Here is a 21,809-nt window from a genome sequence, read left to right on the forward strand (position 1 = left end):
ACTGGACTTCAATATGTTTTTAGAAGTTAAAATTTACATATAATGAAATATACAAGTCTTAAGTATATATGTGCCAAATTTTGTCCAAAGCATACACCTATGTAATTCAAACCCTATCAAGGTAAATCTACCCATAAATGTATTTGCTTTTAAAATATTCTACAGGACATCCCAAAGACAATAATTTTTTTTTGACTGAAGATTGTGTTTAAATGGGGAAAACCGGGCGCCTGGGTGGCTTAGTTGGTTAATCGACTGCCTTCAGCTCAGGTCATAATCCCAAGGTCCTGGGATTGAGTCCCACATCAGGCTCCCCCTTGTCTTTGGGGATCTTGCTTCTCCCTCCCTCTACTGCTCCTCCTGCTTGTGCACTCTCTGTCTGTCAAATAAATAAATAAAATCTTAAAAAAAAAATAAAAACAGGGGCGCTTGCGTGGCTCAGTGGGTTAAGCCTCTGCCTTTGGCTCAGGTCATGATCTCAGGGTCCTGGGATTGAGCCCCGCATTGGGCTCTCTGCTCAGCAGGAGCCTGCTTCCCCCCTCTCTTTGCCTGCCTCTCTGCCTACTTGTGATCTCTCTCTCTGTCAAATAAATAAATAAAATATTTAAAAAAATAAAAATAAAAATAAATGGGGAAAACCTAGGAGATCAAGATTATTTGGTAGTACAATAAGTGGGTAAGAGAAGTGTCTTATATGTCAAGAGTATACTTGCAAGTTGAAACAGAAACCACCTGAAGACATTTTAACAAGGGTGTTTTTGTCTCTAGACTCTAAGGCATCTGATCTGCTCTGGCTGGGGGGAAGGGGGGACGAGAGGGGAAGATTGTGAAATATTTGGTTCTAACTTCACTTTTCCTCCAAAAAGAAAAACAATTCTGGTAATAAGATATTTTTACATGTCACCTAGGTGTGCAAAAACTGTCTGCAGTGGCACTGCCACTTGAGGTTTAAGCCAGACAGGGTCCTGTTATCCCTGGGATTTTAACTAACTTTCACATTGTCTGAGAAAAGGACTGGGTGATTCTGATCCTTCTGCTATACACAGAGGTTACTTTAAGAAAGTATGTCTTAGGGCGCCTGGGTGGCTCAGTGGGTTAAAGCCTCTGCTTTTGGCTCGGGGTCATGATCTCAGGGTCCTGGGATTGAGCCCCAAATCAGGCTCCCTGCCAAGCAGGGAGCCTGCTTCCCCCACTCTGTCTGCCTGCCTCTCTGCCTACTTGTGATCTCTCTCTGTCAAATAAATAAATAAAATCTTAAAAAAAAAAAAGAAAGAAAGTATGTCTTTTGGGGCGCCTGGGTGGCTCGGTCGGTTGGTTACACAGCTTAGGTCCTGATCCCAGGGTCCTGGGATCGGGCTCCCTGCTCAGCAGGAAGCCTGCTTCTCCCTCTGCCTACCTCCACAACTTGCCCTACCTCTTGCTCTCTCTCTCAAATAAATAAATCTTAAAAGAAAAGAAAGTACATCTTTGAAGGGGGGAAGTAGTTAATTTTTATGGCTGATCTGGTACAGAAGGATTATCTTGAAAAAGCTTCTCCTAAAATGTTAAGAGGTTTTTAACTCGGTAGCAGTAGTATCTGTGGTCAAGTGAGATTTTTTTCACAGAACAAATTACAGAATACAGCCCTGACCTGAAACAGTACAAAGGAGAAAAGACAAATCCTTTTAGCATTCGAAAAATGTAACAAGAAATAAAATTTAGGGCTGGGATAAAGTAAGGAATTCGCAGAAGCAAATAAAAGCAAAAAAGGAAAAGTAAATGATACTTGCCTGATCTCAAAGACTGAAAAATATGCCTTGAACCCAGAAAGGAAATATTACGGAACAACTGAGGTAAGTCCCAGTGATGGCTGCAGTACAGAGGAGAAAAACAAATGCAGTACTCCATACTATTTGACATCCTCCTCCCCCCACAGGAGGCCGGATAACAGGAAATCATAAAGATCTGTTAATTCAAACACATTCATGATACACAAATCAGAGGGTAAAGAACTTTACTATTACAGAGAACTCTTTGCTGTTAAAATAAAATGTGATGACAGCATGGATAGCAACACTTTCCTTAAAGAGATCTACTTAAAGCAGTATCTGAAGTCACTCAATTGCACACTCAACTGGATACTTAGTAGAAACTAACAGTAGTCAATAAGTATTTTAAGTGAATTTATTCTAAAATCTGTAAAAACCGAGGGTTTCTGAAAGAGTTATCACTTTGAAAAACTCAGACGTCATACAATAAATATAAATCCAATGCTTAAATGGAGGCACCAAGCAAAGATGAAAAGAGGTCCCTCGTGCTCTTGGCAAAGGGACGAAGGACAGCAACACAGCAACACTGAGCGCCTGATCCATACTACAGTACATGCCGTGGAAGCCTATGGATAGAGTCAGGTCCAGGAGGTGGAGGCCTCTCCCTCCACCATTTTTTCCCGTGGAAAAGGAACTTAGGTGACTTTCAAGTGTCTCTTATAAGCAAGTTTTTAGGTGACTGTATATACCAACATTAGCAAAAGGGGAATGGAAGATTTATACTTGTGTTGCTACCCATTAAATTACAAACCAAAACATTGTTGGTGTGAATATTCTCAACCACACAGTAAAAGGTTAACCAAAAGCCCGTAAATTGATAAAGATGAAGCTCATAGTACTTTCAAGGGGGTGGGGAGAAGGGAGCACAATGGAAACCAAGATTCATTTGAGACAATACTGAGGATGATCCCAAATAAGCACCCTTTCTGAATATGGCAGGAACCCCCATTCTGCACAGGACATGTAAGCAGCTCTGCTCTGGTGCCAAGTTTCCCGGGATAGACTCTGGGAGACAACAGTAAGCTCTAATGTTCTACTAGTTTTAGTTTATGAATACCATGTTTTAGTAATTCTTAATAATTCACTTGGTAGGTTATTAATAAGTAGCCTTTAGGCATATGTAAGTATGAATAACTATGAAGCAAGAACTGAAGAAAGCAGCTGTACTTCTCACAAAGAAGGGTGGAGTGGAAGCCATACTTGGAGAGTGACTGCATGAGGGAGCCCAGGAGAGGAAACTTAACTCTTCAGGAGGTGGAAGGGGTAAGAAAAAACTAACATTGAAACATTAAACTGAGGTAATACTAGACATGCCAAGTAAGATGTTTCAAACCTTCTATTTGATGTAAGACCCATGAAATTATGCCTGGAAACTATCATTTCAAGCAACAAGAAAGTTACATGCAAGGTTCATTCATTAACAAACTTAAGGAGTGCATCCATTCTTTGCTTTTTCAAATGCATTCTCCATTTTCAAAAGCTCAGGAAGGGAGAAAGGAGAATATTCTCTAACAGCCAACCACCATTTATAAAATGTTTGCTTCCTTTAGCCTTATATATATCACATAGTTATATACAGTTATCTATAGTTAAATATGCTTTTACATATTTAACCAGCAAACATTCCCTTTTGAAACGGACAAAGAAAAATTTCACAATATGTAACTTTTTTCCTAATCTTATTTCAAAAGCTTTTTTTTTTTTTAAAGATTCTATTTATTTACTTGACAGAGAGAGAGAGTCACAAGGAGGCAGAGAGTCAGGCAGAGAGAGAGAGGGCGAAGCAGACTCCCCACTGAGCAGAGAGCCCAACGCAGGGCTTGATCCCAGGACCCTGCGATCATTACCTGAGCCAAAGGCAGAGGCTTAACCCACTGAGCCACCCAGGCACCCCTCAAAAGCTTTTGAAAAGGTGACTTATTGAATAGATAAACCAAAGGGAAAATATTAATTCTTTCACACTCCTAAAATTGTTCAAGTCTTCTTCTAATAATTGGGGCCCAAGTTTTAGCACTACTTCCTGACTTCTCTTGTTTTTCAGTTTTCTAAATTGTACACAAGGAAAAAGCTATCCAAACTCAATGGTAAATGCAAAAATGCCAAATATTTGAAGAGAAGCTCAACTGATAGTTTACTACCCTCAAATAACTCTTTGAAATAGATTGCTGGTTCCATTGTGGTTCCCATCTGTGGTGCCTAATGATTTGCCATTTACTTTTTCAGCCCTGTGACTCTCACATCTACTTTACAAGGCTCTGACCACAACAAAGCGGAAAACTTCCTATTTAAAGTAGTAATAGTAGTAATAGTCATTACCATCCATAAGAATTTAAAGTAGTAATAGTAGTAATAGTCATTACCATCCATAAGAATTCCTAATAATAATTTCTCGAAGTATAGATATTAGAGTATCAAGGTGAGTTGTATTTTAAAGGCTGCAAAGTGACTTCTCACTTCATGAAAAATATTACTTCCCATTATTTTTCTAATTCTTTTTTAAAAAAGATTTTATTTACGTATTTGGCAGAGAGAGACACAGCGAGAGAGCGAGAGAGAGCGAGAGCGAGAGAGAGAGAGAGAGAGAGAAAATGAATGAATGAATGAATGAATGAATCAAGTAGGGGAGTGGGAGAGGGAGGAGAAGCAGGCTTCCCGCTGAGCAGGGAGCCCGATGTGGGGCTCGATCCCAGGACCCTGGGATCATGACCTGAGCTGAAGGCAGATGATTAACAACTGAGCCACCCAGGCGCCCCTATTTTTCTAATTCTTTTTTTTTTTTTTTAAGATTTTATTTATTTATTTGACACAGAGATCACAACTAGGCAGAGAGACAGGCGGGGGTGGGGGGGGCGGGGAGCAGGCTCCCCTCTGAGCAGGGAGCCCAATGTGGCTCCATCCCATGACCCTGAGATCATGACCCGAGCTGAAGACAGAGGCTCTAACCCACTGAGCCACCCAGGTGCCCCTATTTTTCTAATTCTTGATAGGCTGACTTAAGCTCATGAGTAGAAACAGACTGTTGGAAATGCACTTCAGGAACACACAACAATTTGTTATTCTCTTGCCAAAACATACTTCAGAGCTGTTGTTTTTCCCGATTCACTACTGAATAACAAAGTTTTACACACAATGCTAAGCTCTTATTTCTCCTTGATTTTTGGCCAACTTACTAAGGGAAAAGTCATCTTGTTGACAAATCAGAAAAAAGTCCACAGAGAGTATGCTGGAACACTTCCTAATCAATAACTTAAAAATAATCATGGAGTACAGAAATAATGAAGGGTTTTAAAAAACAGTAAAAGCAGGACACAGGCATTACACATATACCCTTAGAAATCAGAAAGCTCATAAAATCACCACAGTGCACTTTTTTTTTTTAAGACCCATGGAATATAAAATTAGAAAAACAGGAAATGCAAGCCAGCTTTTTGTTAAAAAAAGCAAAGCAAAGAAACCAAACTTCAAAAATCACCAATTACCCAACATTTGGAAAACCTGCTCTAACAAATGCCACTAACCAAACATTAGGAAAATGTCATACTTGGACACAATTATCTTATAACCTCATAGGGGGAGCTACAAAGAAAGATGTCATTCCAGGAAATGCAAATTCTATATATGGTGAGAAATAGCGAACCGCCATGTAAGAGAATTTTAAAAGCAATTATCTAACGTGCTCATAACCCATAGTTTGAAGTCAGCACAGAGCACAAAAAGGCATAATATTCAAAAAAGGTCTCATCTACAAAATCACAACTGAGAGAGGAAGCATGATATTCACTACATGTAACAGCCAAAGGTCATAATACTCACTACATGTAGACACCCAAAGGCTACACACACACACACACACACACTCTCTCTCTCTCTCACATACATGGAAAAAGGGGAAGTAGTTTATAATATTTTTTTTTATTTTTATTTTTTTTTTTTAAAGATTTTATTTATTTATTTGTCAGAGAGAGTGAGCACAGGCAGAGAGAGAGGCAGGCAGAGGCAGAGGGAGAAGCAGGCTCCCTGCTGAGCAAGGAGCCCGATGCGGGACTCGATCCCCGGACGCTGGGATCATGACCTGAGCCGAAGGCAGCCGCTTAACCAACTGAGCCACCCAGGCGTCCCAGTAGTTTATAATATTGAGATCAAATTTCAGCTGTCAGAGAAAAACTTTCTGGAGGAAAAGATTATATTATAGTGCTACCTCCTGCCAGCACCATCGGAAGTTCAAAGTAAATTAAAACTCTGGGAGCAAAAACCGGAAATCCCTCCACTCCCATCTAAGCAGGGGCTGAAACCACGGGTTTAGACCATAATATGACCTAGAAAGCCTGGAACCTTGAGGTTTTCAGTACAATATGGCTCCCAGCACCCTAGGTGATCAACAATTGTATTAGTGCTAATCCCTTACATCTACATACTGCTTTACATTTTAGACAGTGCTTTCACTTTCATTCCTCAATCCTTCTGGTGGTAGAATCACAGTACTTTACTTTCGCACAGCTTGTAGTTTGGAAAGTATCTTCACACACCGCGCTATTATTTTACAGAAGAGACCCAAGAGATTAAGTTACTCGTCTATGAACGTGTACGTGGTAGGTGAGGGGCCTGGACAACTGCGGGACTCTATTCAGTCATAGACACTTCAACCTTTTAAAGTTCAAAGTACAACACTCTAGAGGGAGCAGACTCATTCAGACAGCTCTATAGAACTGGACAGTCTCAGTGTGCCATCTCTGCCCCGCTCTCCCTCCCCAGAGACAGGGAAACCGAGGCACCAGGTAGGAACAAAAGCCTCATCTAGAGTCACGCAAGGAGTGATGCTGGGATAGACTCCCCCACCCACCCACTCACCCACCTGCACTACACCCAGAAACAGCTAAATCCTGTGTTTAAGACACAGGTCGGTCTCCAGTGAGAAAAACCCTTGCCGTTACCGCTTCCCTCTCACTACTCCCCACCCGGGCTTTCCTACAGATGGTGGTCTCTGCTTTCCAGAACCGCTCAGCAACAACCTCTCCCTAGGGCCCTTACCCATTTTTCACATCGGGCCTCCGGAGTAAAAGAATCCGCTAGCTCTGACTCCCAACTCCTAGTCTCTTTCTCTAAGGGGTCTCTCGACCCCAAGGCATTTCCGTCTCCCAGGGGAAGGTCCGACTCCCACCCGAGCCACCTAAACCTTAAACTCTACAAAAGAAAACCCTCCCAACGCCTCCTCCAGTTACTCCTTCCGTCCAGGACACTCCCGAGGAGGACCCCTAAATATCAGGAGCCTCCCAAGAGCTACCTGTCTCTCACCTGGGCCCCTTTAGCCGCGGCCTCCTCAGAAGGGCGACCCCCCAAAACCTCCGCCGATCCCGCACCCCCTAAAGGGGGAACACCCTCTTCCAGGTACCTCTTCAAGCGCCTTCAGCAACGGGCCTCAGCGGAGAACCTCCGGGCTGTTTCCTGGGCTCTGCCCAACGCCGCTCCCTCCCGGGCCCCTTCCTGGAGTCTCCTCCGGCACCAGTCGGGTCTCCCCGCCGCAGACCCGGGCGTCTGTTCCCCTCCCTCACGGATGTCTCCAGCCCTCCGACTCCCCCCGGCTCCGCGTCCCCAGTGGTTTCCCAAGAGCAGCGCGGCCGGGCTACGGCACTGACTTCTCCAGCTCCAGGGCCCACCCGAGGGAGGGGGCGGCGGCGGCGCGCGACTCCTTTGTGACAGGTCCGAGAGAGCGGTAAAGATGGACGCGAGGCCACGGCGCTGCCATTACGCGCTGGGGCCCACCCCCGCTTCGCACCGCCCCTGCCCTCCCTCAGTCCCCTAGGAAACGCCCCTTCCTCGGTGGCAAGCCCTCTCGCTGACAGCCAGTCATCTTTCAGGGAAGGTACCACGTGATCACACGGGGCGACCCGCCCCTCAAGCGCGAGCTGGCCAATCCCCTTGCTGAGGTGCGAATGGCCCAATCAAGTCTCTCGGGCTAGCTTTCGGGACACCGGATTTCCATCCGTCTCCTGGGGAGGAAGAGGGGTGCGGATTGGGTTACGCCGCCGGAAGCGGGGCGGAACTTTGTTGTGGCGGTGAGGAAGAGGAAGCCCTGAAGGGTCAAAAGGAATACAAAAGCAAAGGCTATTTTCTTTCTTTTCTTTTTTTCTTTCTCTCTCTCTCTTTTTTTTTGTCCTAAAGAGCGAGCGGTCTTAGCGGTGGCTTAGGGGTGGGCGCCGCCGAGGTGAGGGGGTCTCGCCTCCCGCACGCTGGTAGGTGAGTGCGGCCTGGGCCCTAGCTTGGTAGAGAGACCTGGGCTCCAGCTTCTTCGCTGAGGAGATGGGGGGCTACGTTTAATGTGAAGTTTAGGGTGAAGCCGGTTCTCAGTCTGCGCACTCGCCTAGTGCTCTGAGTCACTGGGGCCAGGGGCTTGCTGGGGTCCGCCTAAGTGGAGCCGAGGGAGCCCGCAGGAGGGCCTCCCCAGTCGTGTGGGGAAGCATCCCGACCCTTTCTAGCGGTCTTGGGACTTCGGGCCTCTTGTCGGCTCTCCTCCACCGTTTCTGCTAGCTGGGAACACCCAGGCTCCAAGGGAGGAGCGGGCTCTCTCGCAGGGGTCTTGGGAGGGCTCCAGGCGACTCAGGCGATGTGGGAGTGACTGGTTGGAAATCTTTGAATCACAGAACGCAAGTGTAGGATGGGAAACCCACTTACTGTGTACGGTGTACCATTTGCTGTGCTCAGTGCATTTTCTTCTAATAGATAACAAGCCAGCGTACTCGTTTTGCAAAGGAAAACTTAGGAAACTAAGACCGAGGGTTGAAGGATCTTGTTTGAGAGTTGTTTGCCCGCGTGAATGTCCGTGCACACAGGTGTAAATGTGGAGACCTACTCGTTCAGAGCAGTGGTTCTTAATATAGTAGAAACCAAGATTTTCTGAGGCCCGTTTAAATGCAGGTTCTCCGGCCCTACCCGCAGATAGTCTGACTGAGTAGGTCTGGAGTTGGGACAGGGGAAGCCAAGTGCGGGCCTGGTGGTCAGAATTCCCGATGACCTCTTGTGTACCAGCTGTGAGGTAAGGTTTGTTCGTTCTTCAGCTGTTTGGCTTGTTGATGTGCTAACAGGAACCCCATAAAATGGTTTGGAGGGCACTGCTTCTGAAATCCTTGAAAGGAATCAGTGTTTACACTCCTTTTTGATACAAGGAATTGAACTGAAATAAAGACAGTTTTTACAGTTTTTCAAGTAGAGCACAAGAGGAGCTGTTGACAATTTTTAGGGGTTTGCAAGCAAAGGCTCGCCAATTATTTTTCTCAGCTGAGGTGTTGTTGCCTTAATCCCTTATAACCAGGAGGAGCTGTGTCAAGACCATTCACCTAGCTAGCAGTCTTCCCTTTCTCCTAAGAATCTTGATGTTTGGTTAGAGTTAAGCTGTTGCCTCAGATATTGAAAACCACATAGCTTGTAAGCAAAGTAATTGTAGTGTGAGGTTCCGCCATACATTCCATCATACTGTAATTATGCCTCTGGGGCAGCGGAATTAAACAACTTTTAATCTGCTCACTATTGATCACCTTCTGAAAATGGTTTGTCTTCAGTTCTTAAATATGGTCAGTTTCACTCATTATTGTAGAATGTGTTTTAGAGATTGTTTTTTGTTTTTTGTTTTCTGCATTTTCATGATGCAACTGTGGATGTGTTTTTGTTGGATTTGGTGTTTAGCAGACCTTGAATGAGTGGATTAGTGTCTTTCATTAGTTCTGTAAAATTCTTGGCGAGTTTATATTCATATATTGCTTATGCCCCATTATATATCGCCTTTGCTGATTTAACACAGAGCTTTTCACTCTAATGTCTGTGTTTCTTTCTTTTTTTTTTAAAGATTTTATTTATTTGACAGACAGATCACAAGTAGGCAGAGAGGGAGGGGGGAAGCTGGCTCCCTGCTGAGCAGAGAGCCCGATGCGGGGCTCCATCCTAGGACCCCGGGATCATGACCTGAGCCGAAGGCAGAGGCTTTAACCCACTGAGCCACCCAGGCGCCCCTAATGTCTGTGTTTCTTACTCCCTTTTTATTTTTCCATACTACATCCTGGATAACTTCTTCTTCATTAAATCTCAGTTTCTTTCTTTCTTTTTTTTTTTTTTAAAGATATTTTCTATTTATTTGACAGAGAGAGAGAGAGGTCACAAGTAGGCAGAGAGGCAGGCAGGGAGAGAGAGGGGAAGCAGGCTCCCTGCTCAGCAGAGAGCCCGATGTGGGGCTCGATCCCAGATCATGACCTGAGCCGAAGGCAGAGGCTTTAACCCAATAAGCCACCCAGGTGCCCCCTCAGTTTATTTCTAATCTGTTATTACACTGAAATCTTAAATTCAGTTTGTGCGTTTTTTGGTTTCTGAGGTTCTGTTTGGTCCTTTTTCAAATGTGCCATGCCACTGTTTTACAGTTTCTTATTCTCTGCTGTTAATTTTGAGGCCTGGTTTTTATTCTTTAAACACAGTAAGCGTTGTTTTATAATCTATGTGTGCCAGTTCCACTGTGTGAATTCCCTTTGGGTTTATTTCTTTTACTCATTATTCCTGCTGTTTTTCTTCCCACTTCACCTTTACTTTGACGGTTTAGTTCTCTGGGTATTGGGTTAAGATGGGGAAGGAGAAGGGTGCGGACTGTGCTCCTTTGGTGAACTCCTGGCTTTGACTTTTGTTTCTGTTGCTTCATAAGGGCCTCAAAATAGTAGTTTTCAAAGTCAAGGTCAGAGAAACCCTCAGTATGAAAGCCAGTTTGAATATTGGGCTTAATTTCTGGTATCACCTTTTCTTGGGTTTTGGCCACATTTTTTACTATCTTGTTAATTTCTGTGTTTAAGAATTATTTTAAAATTTCCAGATTTTGTTTGTTTTTATCATAGAGGTGGAGGATTGGTCTCAACTACCTAGCCCACTGTTTCTGGAAATGAAAGCCCCCCCACCTTTTTAAAATTTCTTCTTCTTCTTCTTCTTCTTTTTTTTTTTTTTTGGCAGAGGGGGAGAGAGAGAATCTTAAGTAGGCCCCAAGCCCAGCGCAGAGCCTGCAGGGCTAGATCCCAGAACCCTGAGATCACCACCTCAGTCTAAATCAAGAGTCCCACGCTTAACCGACTGAGCTACCCACGTGCCCCAGCCCCCTTTCATTTTGATTTTGGAATCTGAAATTTGTGATTTCAGGGAATCTTGAGTTAAGGATCATCTTTCTCTGTATACCTAAAATTTTCACCACTGTTCTCTATGCAGTGTCCCAGCCACTGTCAACGTTAAGCTTCCCTGGTGCCTTTTTTTTTTTTTTTTAAAGATTTTTTATTTATTTGACAGACGGAAATCACAGGTAGGCAGAGAGAGAGGAGGAAGCAGGCTCCCCACTGAGCAGAGAGCCCGATGCGGGGCTCGATCCCAGGACCCTGGGATCATGACCTGAGCCGAAGGCAGAGGCTTTAACCCACCGAGCCACCCAGGCGCCCCTTCCCTGGTGCTTTTTTTAAGGCTTCCTTTTGTGAACTCCTCCGTGCTTAGCTTCTGTTTATTCTCTTATAGTATTTAACCTCATTCTTCTTTTCCCAAAATTGCTTACATGCAATCTTACCTCTTTTTCTGAATGTAAGTTCCTCATTTGCTAGAAAGTAGAGTACCAGCTGAGTACCTCGCACTCTGTGCTTTTTGTACATGATAGGTCCCCTGTCAAGGTTTACCTCAACAATACAACTGAATGAGTTAGTTGGCCTTGTATGGCTTTTGTAATGCAAAGCCTTTTTTCCCCCTTATATTTGGTCTTAGGAGTTAGACAAAACCTAGTGGCAGTTGGAGATGTGGGGGGGAGTAATTTAGTGTGGGTTATGTTCCACAGCCAGCCCAGCTGGTAAAATAGTGTATCATCAGAGCTACTTTCGAAAATCTTTTTGGGAGGCATCATATTGGATGTAGGTATACCTGCACAGCAAAATTCCCGCATGGTCAGCTTTTTCCTCCAGCTTTGAAACAGATGCTGTTTTTCCTCCTCTAAGTCTCAGGTGAAGTAGCTGGTTTGCGTTTAGGAGTCATAGTGTGTAAAAGAAAAAACAACAAAAAAACCCCTAATAGAATTGCACATAATGAAGGAAGTGCTTATACACTAACTAAGAGAGTTACATGGACTGGGGAACTGAGGATCAGCTAAGGGGATTGTATTTTATGTTCTCTTTTTCTTCCAGTGCATGTAGATAAATTCAGGGTAATTGCACATATGAGGAGACTGTTCTTGTGCTATGGAAAGCTCATTGTATATATAAATTTATTTTAAAAAATTTTTTTATTGCGTGTGTTTTTTTAGATGCCTGGACAACCAGAAGATTACTACAGATTGCTCTTTATAATAAACATTTTTAAATATGAATGAAATCGCATGTGCTGTACGCGGATGTTTAGATTCTTTTAGTCTCCTTTGCTGCTGGAGTATGTTAAATAAGCCTTAGTGTTAGATTGAAGATTCCTTTGTCAAGTAATAATTGCTAGTAGTGTTCCCTGTTAGTAGTTGTCATGCTCTGAAGTTTTAAAATGTATAGGGAAAGCCCTCTTCATCTGAATTACTTTGGCCTGGTAGAAGTGACTTCTGGCCAGAAAGGTATCTATTCGGAATAGAGTTGAGTTTGCCAGATGGCAAATTCCTCTTAATTGCTGTCCTGCATTTTGAAGTCCCATATGACTTAAACATCAGGGTAAAAATGTTGGAAGGGCAATACTTAAGTATATTTACTGATAAAAGGAAAGTAGATTGGCCTAATATTTTGCTACCCAGAGAGAAGCCTTACAACACCATAACACAGAAATCCGATTCCCTCTGGTGTATTTTTATACTATTGTCTATCTAATGTTAGAATTTGAAGGGGGTTGGGGCGCCTGGGTGGCTTAGTGGGTTAAAGCCTCTGCCTTCGGCTCAGGTCATGATCCCAGGGTCCTGGGATCGAGCCCCGCATCGGGCTCTCTGCTCAGCGGGGAGCCTGCTTCCTCCTCTCTCTCTCTCTGCCTGCCTCTCAGCCTACTTGTGATCTCTGTCTGTCAAATAAATAAATAAAATCTTTAAAAAAAAAAAAAGAATTTGGAGGGGGTACCGGCCAGTGATGTAAACACTTAAGTAGTCTGCCATCACAGAAGTCAGTTCCGTAGGAAGCCAGATCTCATTAACTTGTATCATGGCAGTAGGTAAATGGAATAATTTTTCAAGTCAGCAATAACAGTTTGGGGGTAGCAATGTAAGTGTTCTATCTTGTATAGCATGCTGTGTAAGACACTGAGCCCGTTTTGTCCCACCAATCTGGAAATTAAATACCACAGTCTCCAGTACAAACACAAGACTGCAGTGTTTAACAGTTACTTTGGCTTGAAATATAAGAACTTTGTTTTTTTTTGGCTGTCAAGCAAATTTGAAAACTATGTTCTTTATTTGTGTCGGTTTGAAACTTTTAAGTTTGGACAAAGTGATTTTGGTATGGTTTTGGTTTTCCATGAGTTCTCTATTTGGAGAAGTTAGATAATCCTTTTTTTAAAATAATGTAATGTTTAGTCTGATAATTAGACTTGAATTACCTTGGAAATAAAAAAGCTATATGAGTAGAGGAAAGTTGACAGCATATATTCTTTTTTTTTTTTTAAATATTTATTTATTTGACAGAGAGCACAAGCAGGGGGAACAGCAGAGGGAGAGGGAGAAGCAGGCTCCCCAGTGAGCAGGGAGCCTGATGTGGGACTCGATCCCAGGACCCTGAGATCATGACTTGAGCCAAATGCAGACGCTTAACTGACTAAGCCACTCAGGCACCCTGACAACATGTATTCTTTTTACAATTAAACACACTGAACAAAATGAAAATTCCCAATGTAAGTCCTCTTTGTTCCTACATGAATCTTTATCCCGGACCCCCGAGCTTTGTGTTTTTAATTGTTCTAGCAAATGAAGGGGAAAAATAAGAGACTTGTGAAAATTTAGCTAGGCATTTGGAATTAGAAATAAACAATATCATTTCCAGTTTTTGCCTCCTTCCAGAAGGAGGTAAATGAGCTACAGGTAGTCATCACCTCCCTCTTGCAGAATAAACAACCAATGAAAATTGAACTCCTGAAAGAAAAATGCTTTGTGTGGGAAATATTTGTCAGTATAACAGAGCATTTTTTAGTCAGTAGAAATTAAAGGAAAGTAGTGAGTTATTGAAGAAGACATCAACTGTATAATACAGGAAAGCGATTTAATTTTTGGTCATGTCTTTCCAGCTGTAAAATTTTGTCATGTTTGAATAGAATTCCCTATGGGATGTAGAAGCTTGAGCAAATGCTTATGTAATGTCTACCATTTTCTATAACTTACATTGGACGATACCTCGGAATACTCACGTGAGATCATTCTTCCCTGCTTGAATTCTTCAGATCCTCTTTATGGTTGGTTTATTCAATAAGTATTTATTATCTGCCTAATATATGCCAGACACTGTGCTAATAAGCACTGTGGATACAAAAGGCCGCTGGAACAGTCACAAATGACAAAACACAATGGGTGAGTGGGGAGCAAGTTAACAAATTGCTTGAGTAGGGGCGAAAGGAGAAACAGGGAGGCTGATGGAAGGCTGTTGTAGTAGCCCTTGCTGGATGAGGCCCTGAAAAGAAGAGATTAGAAAGAATTCTTCTCTTAGAGGAGGATTAAAAAGAGGTCATTATGAGGTAGAAACAGCAGAACTTGGTGACTGAGGAGATGATGTGAATTGAGGGGAGGAGGAGTCTAGGTTCATGTCTGGGTTTTCAGCCTGGGAAACGGGATTGATCCATATTTATACCCTTCATCATTGCCCCGTACCTGTACCATTCACTTTGGCAATTCATTATGTGTACTGTTATCTGGTGGTAACTAGTTGAAGAGTACTAACTCTTTTGAAGTTGATTTCCCCTCTGCACCGCATAGGATCTGGCACAGTGCTGGACACAGAGTTCAGCATTCAACACAATGTCCAGTTTATTTAAACTGAAATATTAATAAAACAGTAAAATAGAGAACCATGCTAAAGGGAAAATACAGAATTACCCAATTATATATACATGTCAGTTTCTCCTAATTTCTCTCTGTTTGGTGTGATCCCTTTGCTTACGTATTATGTATCTAATCCCTGTGTTTATATCACTGATCCATTTGCTCTCCACTCCTTGGGTGCAGACGGTATTTCTCTCACTCCGTAACCAGTCCGGGGCTTAGCTTTAGTATTTTGTAGTAATGGCCAACCTTTCAAAACATTTTGAAAGCGTGTGTCAAACACTGTGCAAAGTGCTTTGCATGAATTACCTTGTTTATCCTCCCAAAAGCTCTCTGTTGTGCCGGACTGTTTTAATCCCCACTGGGGAGTGCAACCTGTGGATGAGGGAACCAATACTCCGAGGACCTAAGTGACTTGCCAGGGCATACAGCTTGTAATTGGCAGAACCGGGGCCTCCGGATTTCAGAGTGTAGTATTTATCATTACCTGTGCTGCCTTGTGTAAAGAGACCATCCCAGAACGTACTTGTTATACACTGGGGGGACTGGATTAGGTCGTAGGGAAAGGTGTGTGGAGTGAAGCATGCTTCTTGGCTGTGTGTATTTGACAGTGACCTTTTGACTCCTGAGAAAACCTGAATATTTCTGGAGAAGGAATATCCTGAACATTAGCCAGAATACTCAGGAGTGTGGCCTCTTGTTCATGAACATTTCTGTCCCTGTCTCTGACCTCTCCTAACACAGAAAGATGACCAGATAGCCAGGAGTGCCACTGGTGACATGGAAGGCAAGGAGGGAATGATGGTTGAAGCACCAGGGAATGAGGACCTGTGGAAGACGTGTAAAGTCTAGAAAGAGAGGATTGACCAGTGTGAATGCTAATGTTGCCCCTTTTATTTTTATTTATTTATTTTTTAAAAGATTTCATTTATTTATTTGACAGAGAGAGAGATCACAAATAGGCAGAGAGAGAAGGGGAAGCTTCTCTGCTGAGCAGAGAGCCCAGTGCAGGGCTCCATCCCAAGACCCTGAGATCGTGACCTGAGCTGAAGGCAGAGGCTTTAACCCACTGAGCCACCCAGATGCCCCTAGTCTTGCCCCTTTTAAACTCACAGAAATTCATTTTAATTAGGTTGGCCTTCTAGCTTGTTTTATTTTGAGATCAAGGGAATATCAGGATTATAATACTAGTTGTAAAGAGCAGACTTTCCTAAGTGTTCATTAATTTTGACTTTGTGTAGGGAGGCATCCCTTTGAGAGCAGTAGTTTCTCTGTCAAATTCTAAAGCCCTTGTCTTTCAGTTTCCTCTTTTCAGTATGCTTCAATGTTTACATTTTCGGTAACCATCTCTGATTCCTGGTTTTGTCCCTGTGGTGTGAAAGATGGTTAATAGTTAATAGCACAGACTCAACTCTTTGGGTAGAAGTTGAATTCTAACATGTAGGAGTAGGAGAAAAAGATTGGTGAGAAAGAAAATAAGAATTTCTTAGAATCCTGTAAGTTTATCTTTCTCTTTTCCCAAAATTGATAAATGTTGGAAAGATGGTTATTTCTCTAGAGTTTATATTTCACATTCAAACCCTCTGCACATGTATCTTGAAGGCTTTGTCCCTTGAGTTTCAGGGATCTTTGTTAAAGTTAAGTGAAGGTAGGTTCTTCCTTTTCCAAAAATTCAGCAGGCCGAAAATTAATAATTTTATTTTCTTAATTTTGAGTTATAAGAATAAATCAGTCTGCATTCTTGTATCGATGGACATGAGATTCTAGGTTTTCTTCATTTTGGCCTACTCGAACACTTTTTTCAGTATTAACATATATGTATTTTTTCATTTATTAAAATGTACAATGAAAATGAAGAGATGCATTTAATAGGAATGCCAGGGCATTGTCATATCCTAATATTTATTTCCCAGGTTTAAATCCTGTGTACTCTGATAAGTTCACTGCTTTGAGACACTATTATTTTTCTCTATTTCATAAGATTAAGAGAACTAGGGATGTTTGGCTCAGAAAAGTGGCAGATTAGGAGGAACGTGGGAGTTGTCTTCAAACAGTTAAAGCATTTTTGGGTTGAGAAAAGGATTTGGCTCCTTTTCTGTAGTCCCAGGGGATGGAAGCTATGTGCGGAGTTTATAGGGAGACACATTTCAATTTGGTTTAAGGATGAAATGTTCTACTGGTCTGATCTACTTAGGGAGTCAGCTGCCAGGGAGTGAGTGCATTGGTCCCTGTTCCAAAGTTTTAGAATATGGGTTGGGTGAAAATCTGGGTGTGTGTGGTAGATTCAAATGTTGGATGGAAAATCATATTAGGTGGAACATGAGGACCTGACCCTCTCTGAATTACTTACCAGGAAATAAGGGTGAGGGGAAGAAACATATAGTCAATTTAGGGTGAGGGGGGAGAGCTACAGCCAACTAACAGACAATAAGAAAGGGGGACATCGAGAGTCCAGTGTGTCTCTCCCATTCATGAGAGGCCCAATTTAAGACATTTAAGAATGTGTTGGCTCTTGTTTCATAAGAGGTTATTCTACAGAAGTTGAGGGATTTTTTTGGCATGGTTAGCAGAGACATAATAATTGTGTTTCTGTAACAGGCCTCTGGCTAAAGACATTAAATGAGGCTAAAGCAGAGTGTCCAGGTTGTGGGCTTTAGGTGGAAACAATAGCTTCTGCCAGTGAATTTGGTTTTGTTTGTAGTAAATTTCAAAATTCTCTCTCGGGGTTGTTTTATTGAACTAAACTTTAGCTGCAGTGGGATTTAGACTAAAACTGTTTTCTTGTTCTGAACGTTTGGATTTGTTTTCTCAGCTTCCATTTTCACCTTTATTAAAATGTCTACATGAACATTTTCAACCTGAAATTTGGTATATGAAGAAAGCTGAAATTGACATGTCCTTTTCAGCCAGGTTTCCAGGTTTCTGGGGAGCGGGCCGGTTAAGTGGATAAGAGTATGAATTTTTTATGTCATACCTGCCATTTACCACCTTGTATTACCTTAGAAGAGTGACTTAACTTCTCTGGGTTCCCATTTCTTCACCTGTAAAGAGATAATATTTCTCACAGATCATTGGGAGCATAATGAGATACTATACATAAAAATGTGTTTAGTGCATGATAAGAGGCTCAGTAAATGGCAGCTACTTTATTTTTGTGCTGTCAGTAGACTTTTTTTTTTTTTTTTTTTTTTTGGTGAGAGAGCAAGAGTGGTGAGGGGAAGGTAAGAGGGAGAAGGAGATAATCTTAAGCAGACTCTGTGCTGAGTGCAGAGCCCAGCACGGAGCTTGATCTCACGACCCTGAGATCATGACCTGAGCCAAAATCAGAGTCAGAAGCTTAACCGACTGAGTCACCAAAGCGCCCCAGTAGAGACTTATTTTTGTTACGAGGGCTCATCTTGGAATGGACATTGAGTTGTGCAGAGTATTTGCTTCCTTGTTAGGGTGTAATGCTATGAATAATATGTCTGAGTAGAGAGTTAATTCCATGTTTCTTCAAAAGGAAAGAAATTAGCAAAGAAAAGCAGAAAGGCTTAAAAGGAGTAATGCACACTCTATTATTATTTCCTTCTCCCTTCTTTCTGAAGAGAGGTTCAGGTAGAAGTATCTAGATTTGGGATTTGGGAATCTTGTGCATCAAGATATGCATAAAGTGGCTGAGGTCATGGTGGGAGTGAGAAAAGAGAAGGATTGGAGATAGACTATTTTTTTTTAAGGTTTTTAAATTTATTTGACAGAGAGATCACAAGTAGATAGAGAGGCAGGCAGAGGGACGGGGGTGGGGTGGGGGGAGGCATGGGAATCAGGCTCCCTGCTGAGCGTAGAGCCCAATGTGGGGCTCGATCCCAGGACCCTGAGACCATGACCCAAGCTGAAGGCAGAGGCTTAACCCACTGAGCCACCCAGGCGCCCTGAAGATAGACTATTTAATGGCATAGATTTGTAGCTCACAGAAAGGAAGGTCAGGAAAGAGATGGAGGACTCAGTGTAGGCTGGTGCAGAGGACATTGAATCTGAAGTTGGGAGGTGTGGGCTCTAGTTTCATTTTCTCCATTTGGGGTTTTGTGTGCCTTTCGGCATATCCCTTCCCTGCTGTACAGACTAGACTTCATCTCCAAGGCTCCTTGAATACCTCAGTTTTTCCATTCTGAATCCTTTTGGAAACAGTAACATACAAATGGAGATAGTGGAATGTTTCTGAAACAGGAATTTCAAGAAGGAACAATATCAGAAGTCACAGAAATAAAGGAAGATGAGATCTGAGGAAAAGATAGGATGCCTGGGAGGCCAGTTTGTCTAGAGAGGGACCAAGAAGTATTTGCAGTGTTGGACTTACTATGGAACAGCATGTGATAAGAATCATTCCAGGTCCTCTTGCAGACTTCATAAATAACATAAAGGTTAATAAAACTGCCTGATACATTAAGAAAAATGTAATCATGTGCTTCACCAATGATCTATAAATTAAACGACTGGAAGATTTCTTCAATTCAAAGTTGAAGGGAATTTTGAGGTAGTCTGTTGCTAGGTGAGACAGAGTTAAAGCTCCTTGTTTCTCTTCAGAATTTTTTTTTAAACGATTTTATTTATTTATTTGACAGAGAGAGAGAGATCACAAGTAGGCAGAGAGGCAGGCAGAGAGAGAGGAGGAAGCAGGCTCCCTGCTGAGCAGAGAGCCCGATGCGATGCGGGGCTCAATCCCAGCACCCTGAGATCATGACCTGAGACAAAGGCAGAGGCTTTAACCCACTGAGCCACCCAGGCGCCCCTCTCTTTAGAATTTTAATTGCAGTTCTCATTTAAAGTGTTTCATTTGTTTTTTGTAGACCTATTGTTCCATTATGGATGGAGGGGATGATGGTAATCTTGTTATCAAAAAGAGGTTTGTGTCAGAGGCAGAACTAGATGAACGGCGCAAAAGGAGGCAAGAAGAATGGGAGAAAGTTCGAAAACCTGAAGATCCAGAAGGTATATGGGCTTATACTCCAGCATTCAACAATAAGATCTCTAATCTTCCTAATAGCCTTGCAGAGTAGGTACTTATGTCCTAACTTTGGAGTAAGGGGGACTGAGGCTCAGAGGGGTGCAGGAACCTACATAAGGCCTCTGTGGCCACAAGCAGAACCAGGGTGCTCACTGTCGACTCCACTTGCTGCCTTCCAGAAGATTCTTCTAGTCCCTTCTGTCTATACAGGTGGATATAGGATCTGAGTGACTGAGAATATGGCTAGTTTGTAGGGTGGGGCTGGCCCCCCCATCCAGTTAACGTGTCTCAGGCCGTGGGCCCTATTGACATTGGTAGTTGTCTTTGAGAACTGCTGGCCCCTCTCCGAGCTCCCAAGGGAAGCCATGGGCTTTGTACTATTTTTGTGTTATCCTTGCCCTCAGATCGTGCAGAGACTTGATCTTTAAAATCCTTTGTGATTCCAAAATAATGTGAAAAATTCTAAAGTATGTACTTTTTCTTCCCCCTCCCTTCTCCCCCCGCCCTTCCTTTCAGAATGTCCAGAGGAGGTTTATGACCCTCGGTCTCTCTATGAAAGGCTGCAGGAGCAGAAAGACAGGAAGCAGCAGGAGTATGAGGAGCAGTTCAAATTCAGTAAGCTTCCGAAAACAGAGTCCGACACTCTGCGGGGCCTCTTCGATGCCTTTTGCCTCATGCGACACTTTTTCCAGCTAGCCATGGAACTGTCTTGATTGTCTAGTCTCTAGACGTTCATTTGGTGAAAAAGAGACAACCTTCTGCTTTCTAGACCACATTGAGCATTTTTGCTTAGAGCTCAAGATACCCATTTTAATTCTGTGCTGATGTCTGGTAATGGGAGAAATGCCTTGGTTTTATGCCATGTTACCTCTCCAAAAGCCGAGGTGTTTACACATTCTTTCTTCTAATCCTCTAAAAGATCTGCTGTTCATTAAAAAAAAAAAAAGAGAGAGAAAGAAAATTCTTATTTGACTGTTTTCCCCTTAGGTTGCTAAGTGTTCCTTATTTGGTTATTTCCTCAGAAAACATGGTAAGAGGCTTAGACGAAGATGAGACTAACTTCCTTGATGAGGTTTCCCGGCAGCAGGAGCTCCTGGAAAAGCAACGAAGAGAAGAAGAACTGAAAGAACTGAAGGAATACAGAATATCCTTTGTACTTTGAGAGAAGCCTGTACGGTGTCCCTTCTTCTCATCAACGTCTCTGGATTTGAGTTTCTTCACAAATTGAGTGAAAATAAGGTTTTTCTGCCCAGTGACCCCTGCGTTCCCTTTCAACACTGGTGTCCCTCTGACTGAATTACCGGAAGTGATTTATGGGGTTAAGTTGCATGTGAGAGTCTGTTGCATTCAAAAGTCTAGATCCTTTAGGATTAACTAAAGGCCTAAATCCTAATAGTCAGTACCCGGGTATTTTTGCCTTGTGGGATTAGACTCTGAAACAGATGGGCAATGCAGTAAACTCATCCAGGGGAGAAATTGGCTTCTGAGTTTTAAAAGGAAATGTTTAGCAAGTCTCCTGTGTCCTTATTAGGACCTTCCCTAGAAGTGTAGCCTGGTCTGTCCCCACAGAAGGGTAGAGAAAACAACAAAGATGACTTCGGTTTGGCTCAGTGTTGCCTTTTTCTCCTCCGCTTGCATATCTAAATAGGCATCCCGTCTAGAACTTGGCTGAGTCCGAATTCTGTGTGCCACACCCCTTGACTCATCACACTGCCCTTGCCCCCACATCTCTTCCTTTACTGCTCTTTCCAATCTCAGTAACAGCACTCCTATGCCCCCAGGTGCCTGAGCCAAAAACTCCAGATCTCTGCAGTTCAGCTCCCTCTGTGCTTCTTGGGACCACTGTGACCGCCAGATTAGTCTCTGCTTCTGCTCTCGCCTGCAACAATCCATTCTGCGGACGGCAGTCAAAAGGAACATTTGAAAACATATGTGGAATCATGTCACTTTCCTATTTGAGACACTAGTGGCTTCCTGTGGCATTTAGACTTAAGTTAGACTTAACCAGGCTCTGCACAGTTTAGGCCAGCCCCCCTTCCTG

General features: G+C 42.9%; 2 protein-coding genes across 9 annotated transcripts in view; one reads left to right on the forward strand and one right to left on the reverse strand.

The window, feature by feature from the left end:
- The window catches only part of RSPRY1 (ring finger and SPRY domain containing 1), a 45,085-nt gene extending 37,503 nt beyond the window's left edge, over window positions 1–7,582 (reverse strand). Inside the window, exon 1 of the mRNA XM_080829660.1 lies at window positions 7,198–7,582. The gene's annotated coding sequence lies outside the window, so the exon portion shown is untranslated. The remainder of the gene's footprint in view (window positions 1–7,197) is intronic.
- A 251-nt stretch (window positions 7,583–7,833) lies between these two features.
- PSME3IP1 (proteasome activator subunit 3 interacting protein 1) overlaps window positions 7,834–21,809 on the forward strand; it is a 36,404-nt gene continuing 22,428 nt past the window's right edge. For 2 of the 8 annotated variants that reach the window (XM_080827673.1, XM_080827680.1), the window contains exons 1-4: window positions 7,834–8,042; window positions 19,611–19,752; window positions 20,285–20,383; window positions 20,791–20,912. In XM_080827673.1, the coding sequence (XP_080683799.1) occupies window positions 19,626–19,752; window positions 20,285–20,383; window positions 20,791–20,912 (348 nt within the window). In that variant the 5' untranslated portion in view covers window positions 7,834–8,042; window positions 19,611–19,625. Of the gene's footprint in view, window positions 8,043–8,741; window positions 8,839–10,031; window positions 10,088–16,252; window positions 16,281–19,136; window positions 19,185–19,610; window positions 19,753–20,284; window positions 20,384–20,790; window positions 20,913–21,809 lie in introns of those variants that run through there. The other 6 variants (XM_080827674.1, XM_080827675.1, XM_080827676.1 and 3 more) reach the window with 6 other exon arrangements.

The sequence above is a fragment of the Martes martes genome, assembly GCF_963455335.1.
Source record: "Martes martes genome assembly, chromosome: 17".
In the NCBI taxonomy this organism is placed as follows: domain Eukaryota; kingdom Metazoa; phylum Chordata; class Mammalia; order Carnivora; family Mustelidae; genus Martes; species Martes martes.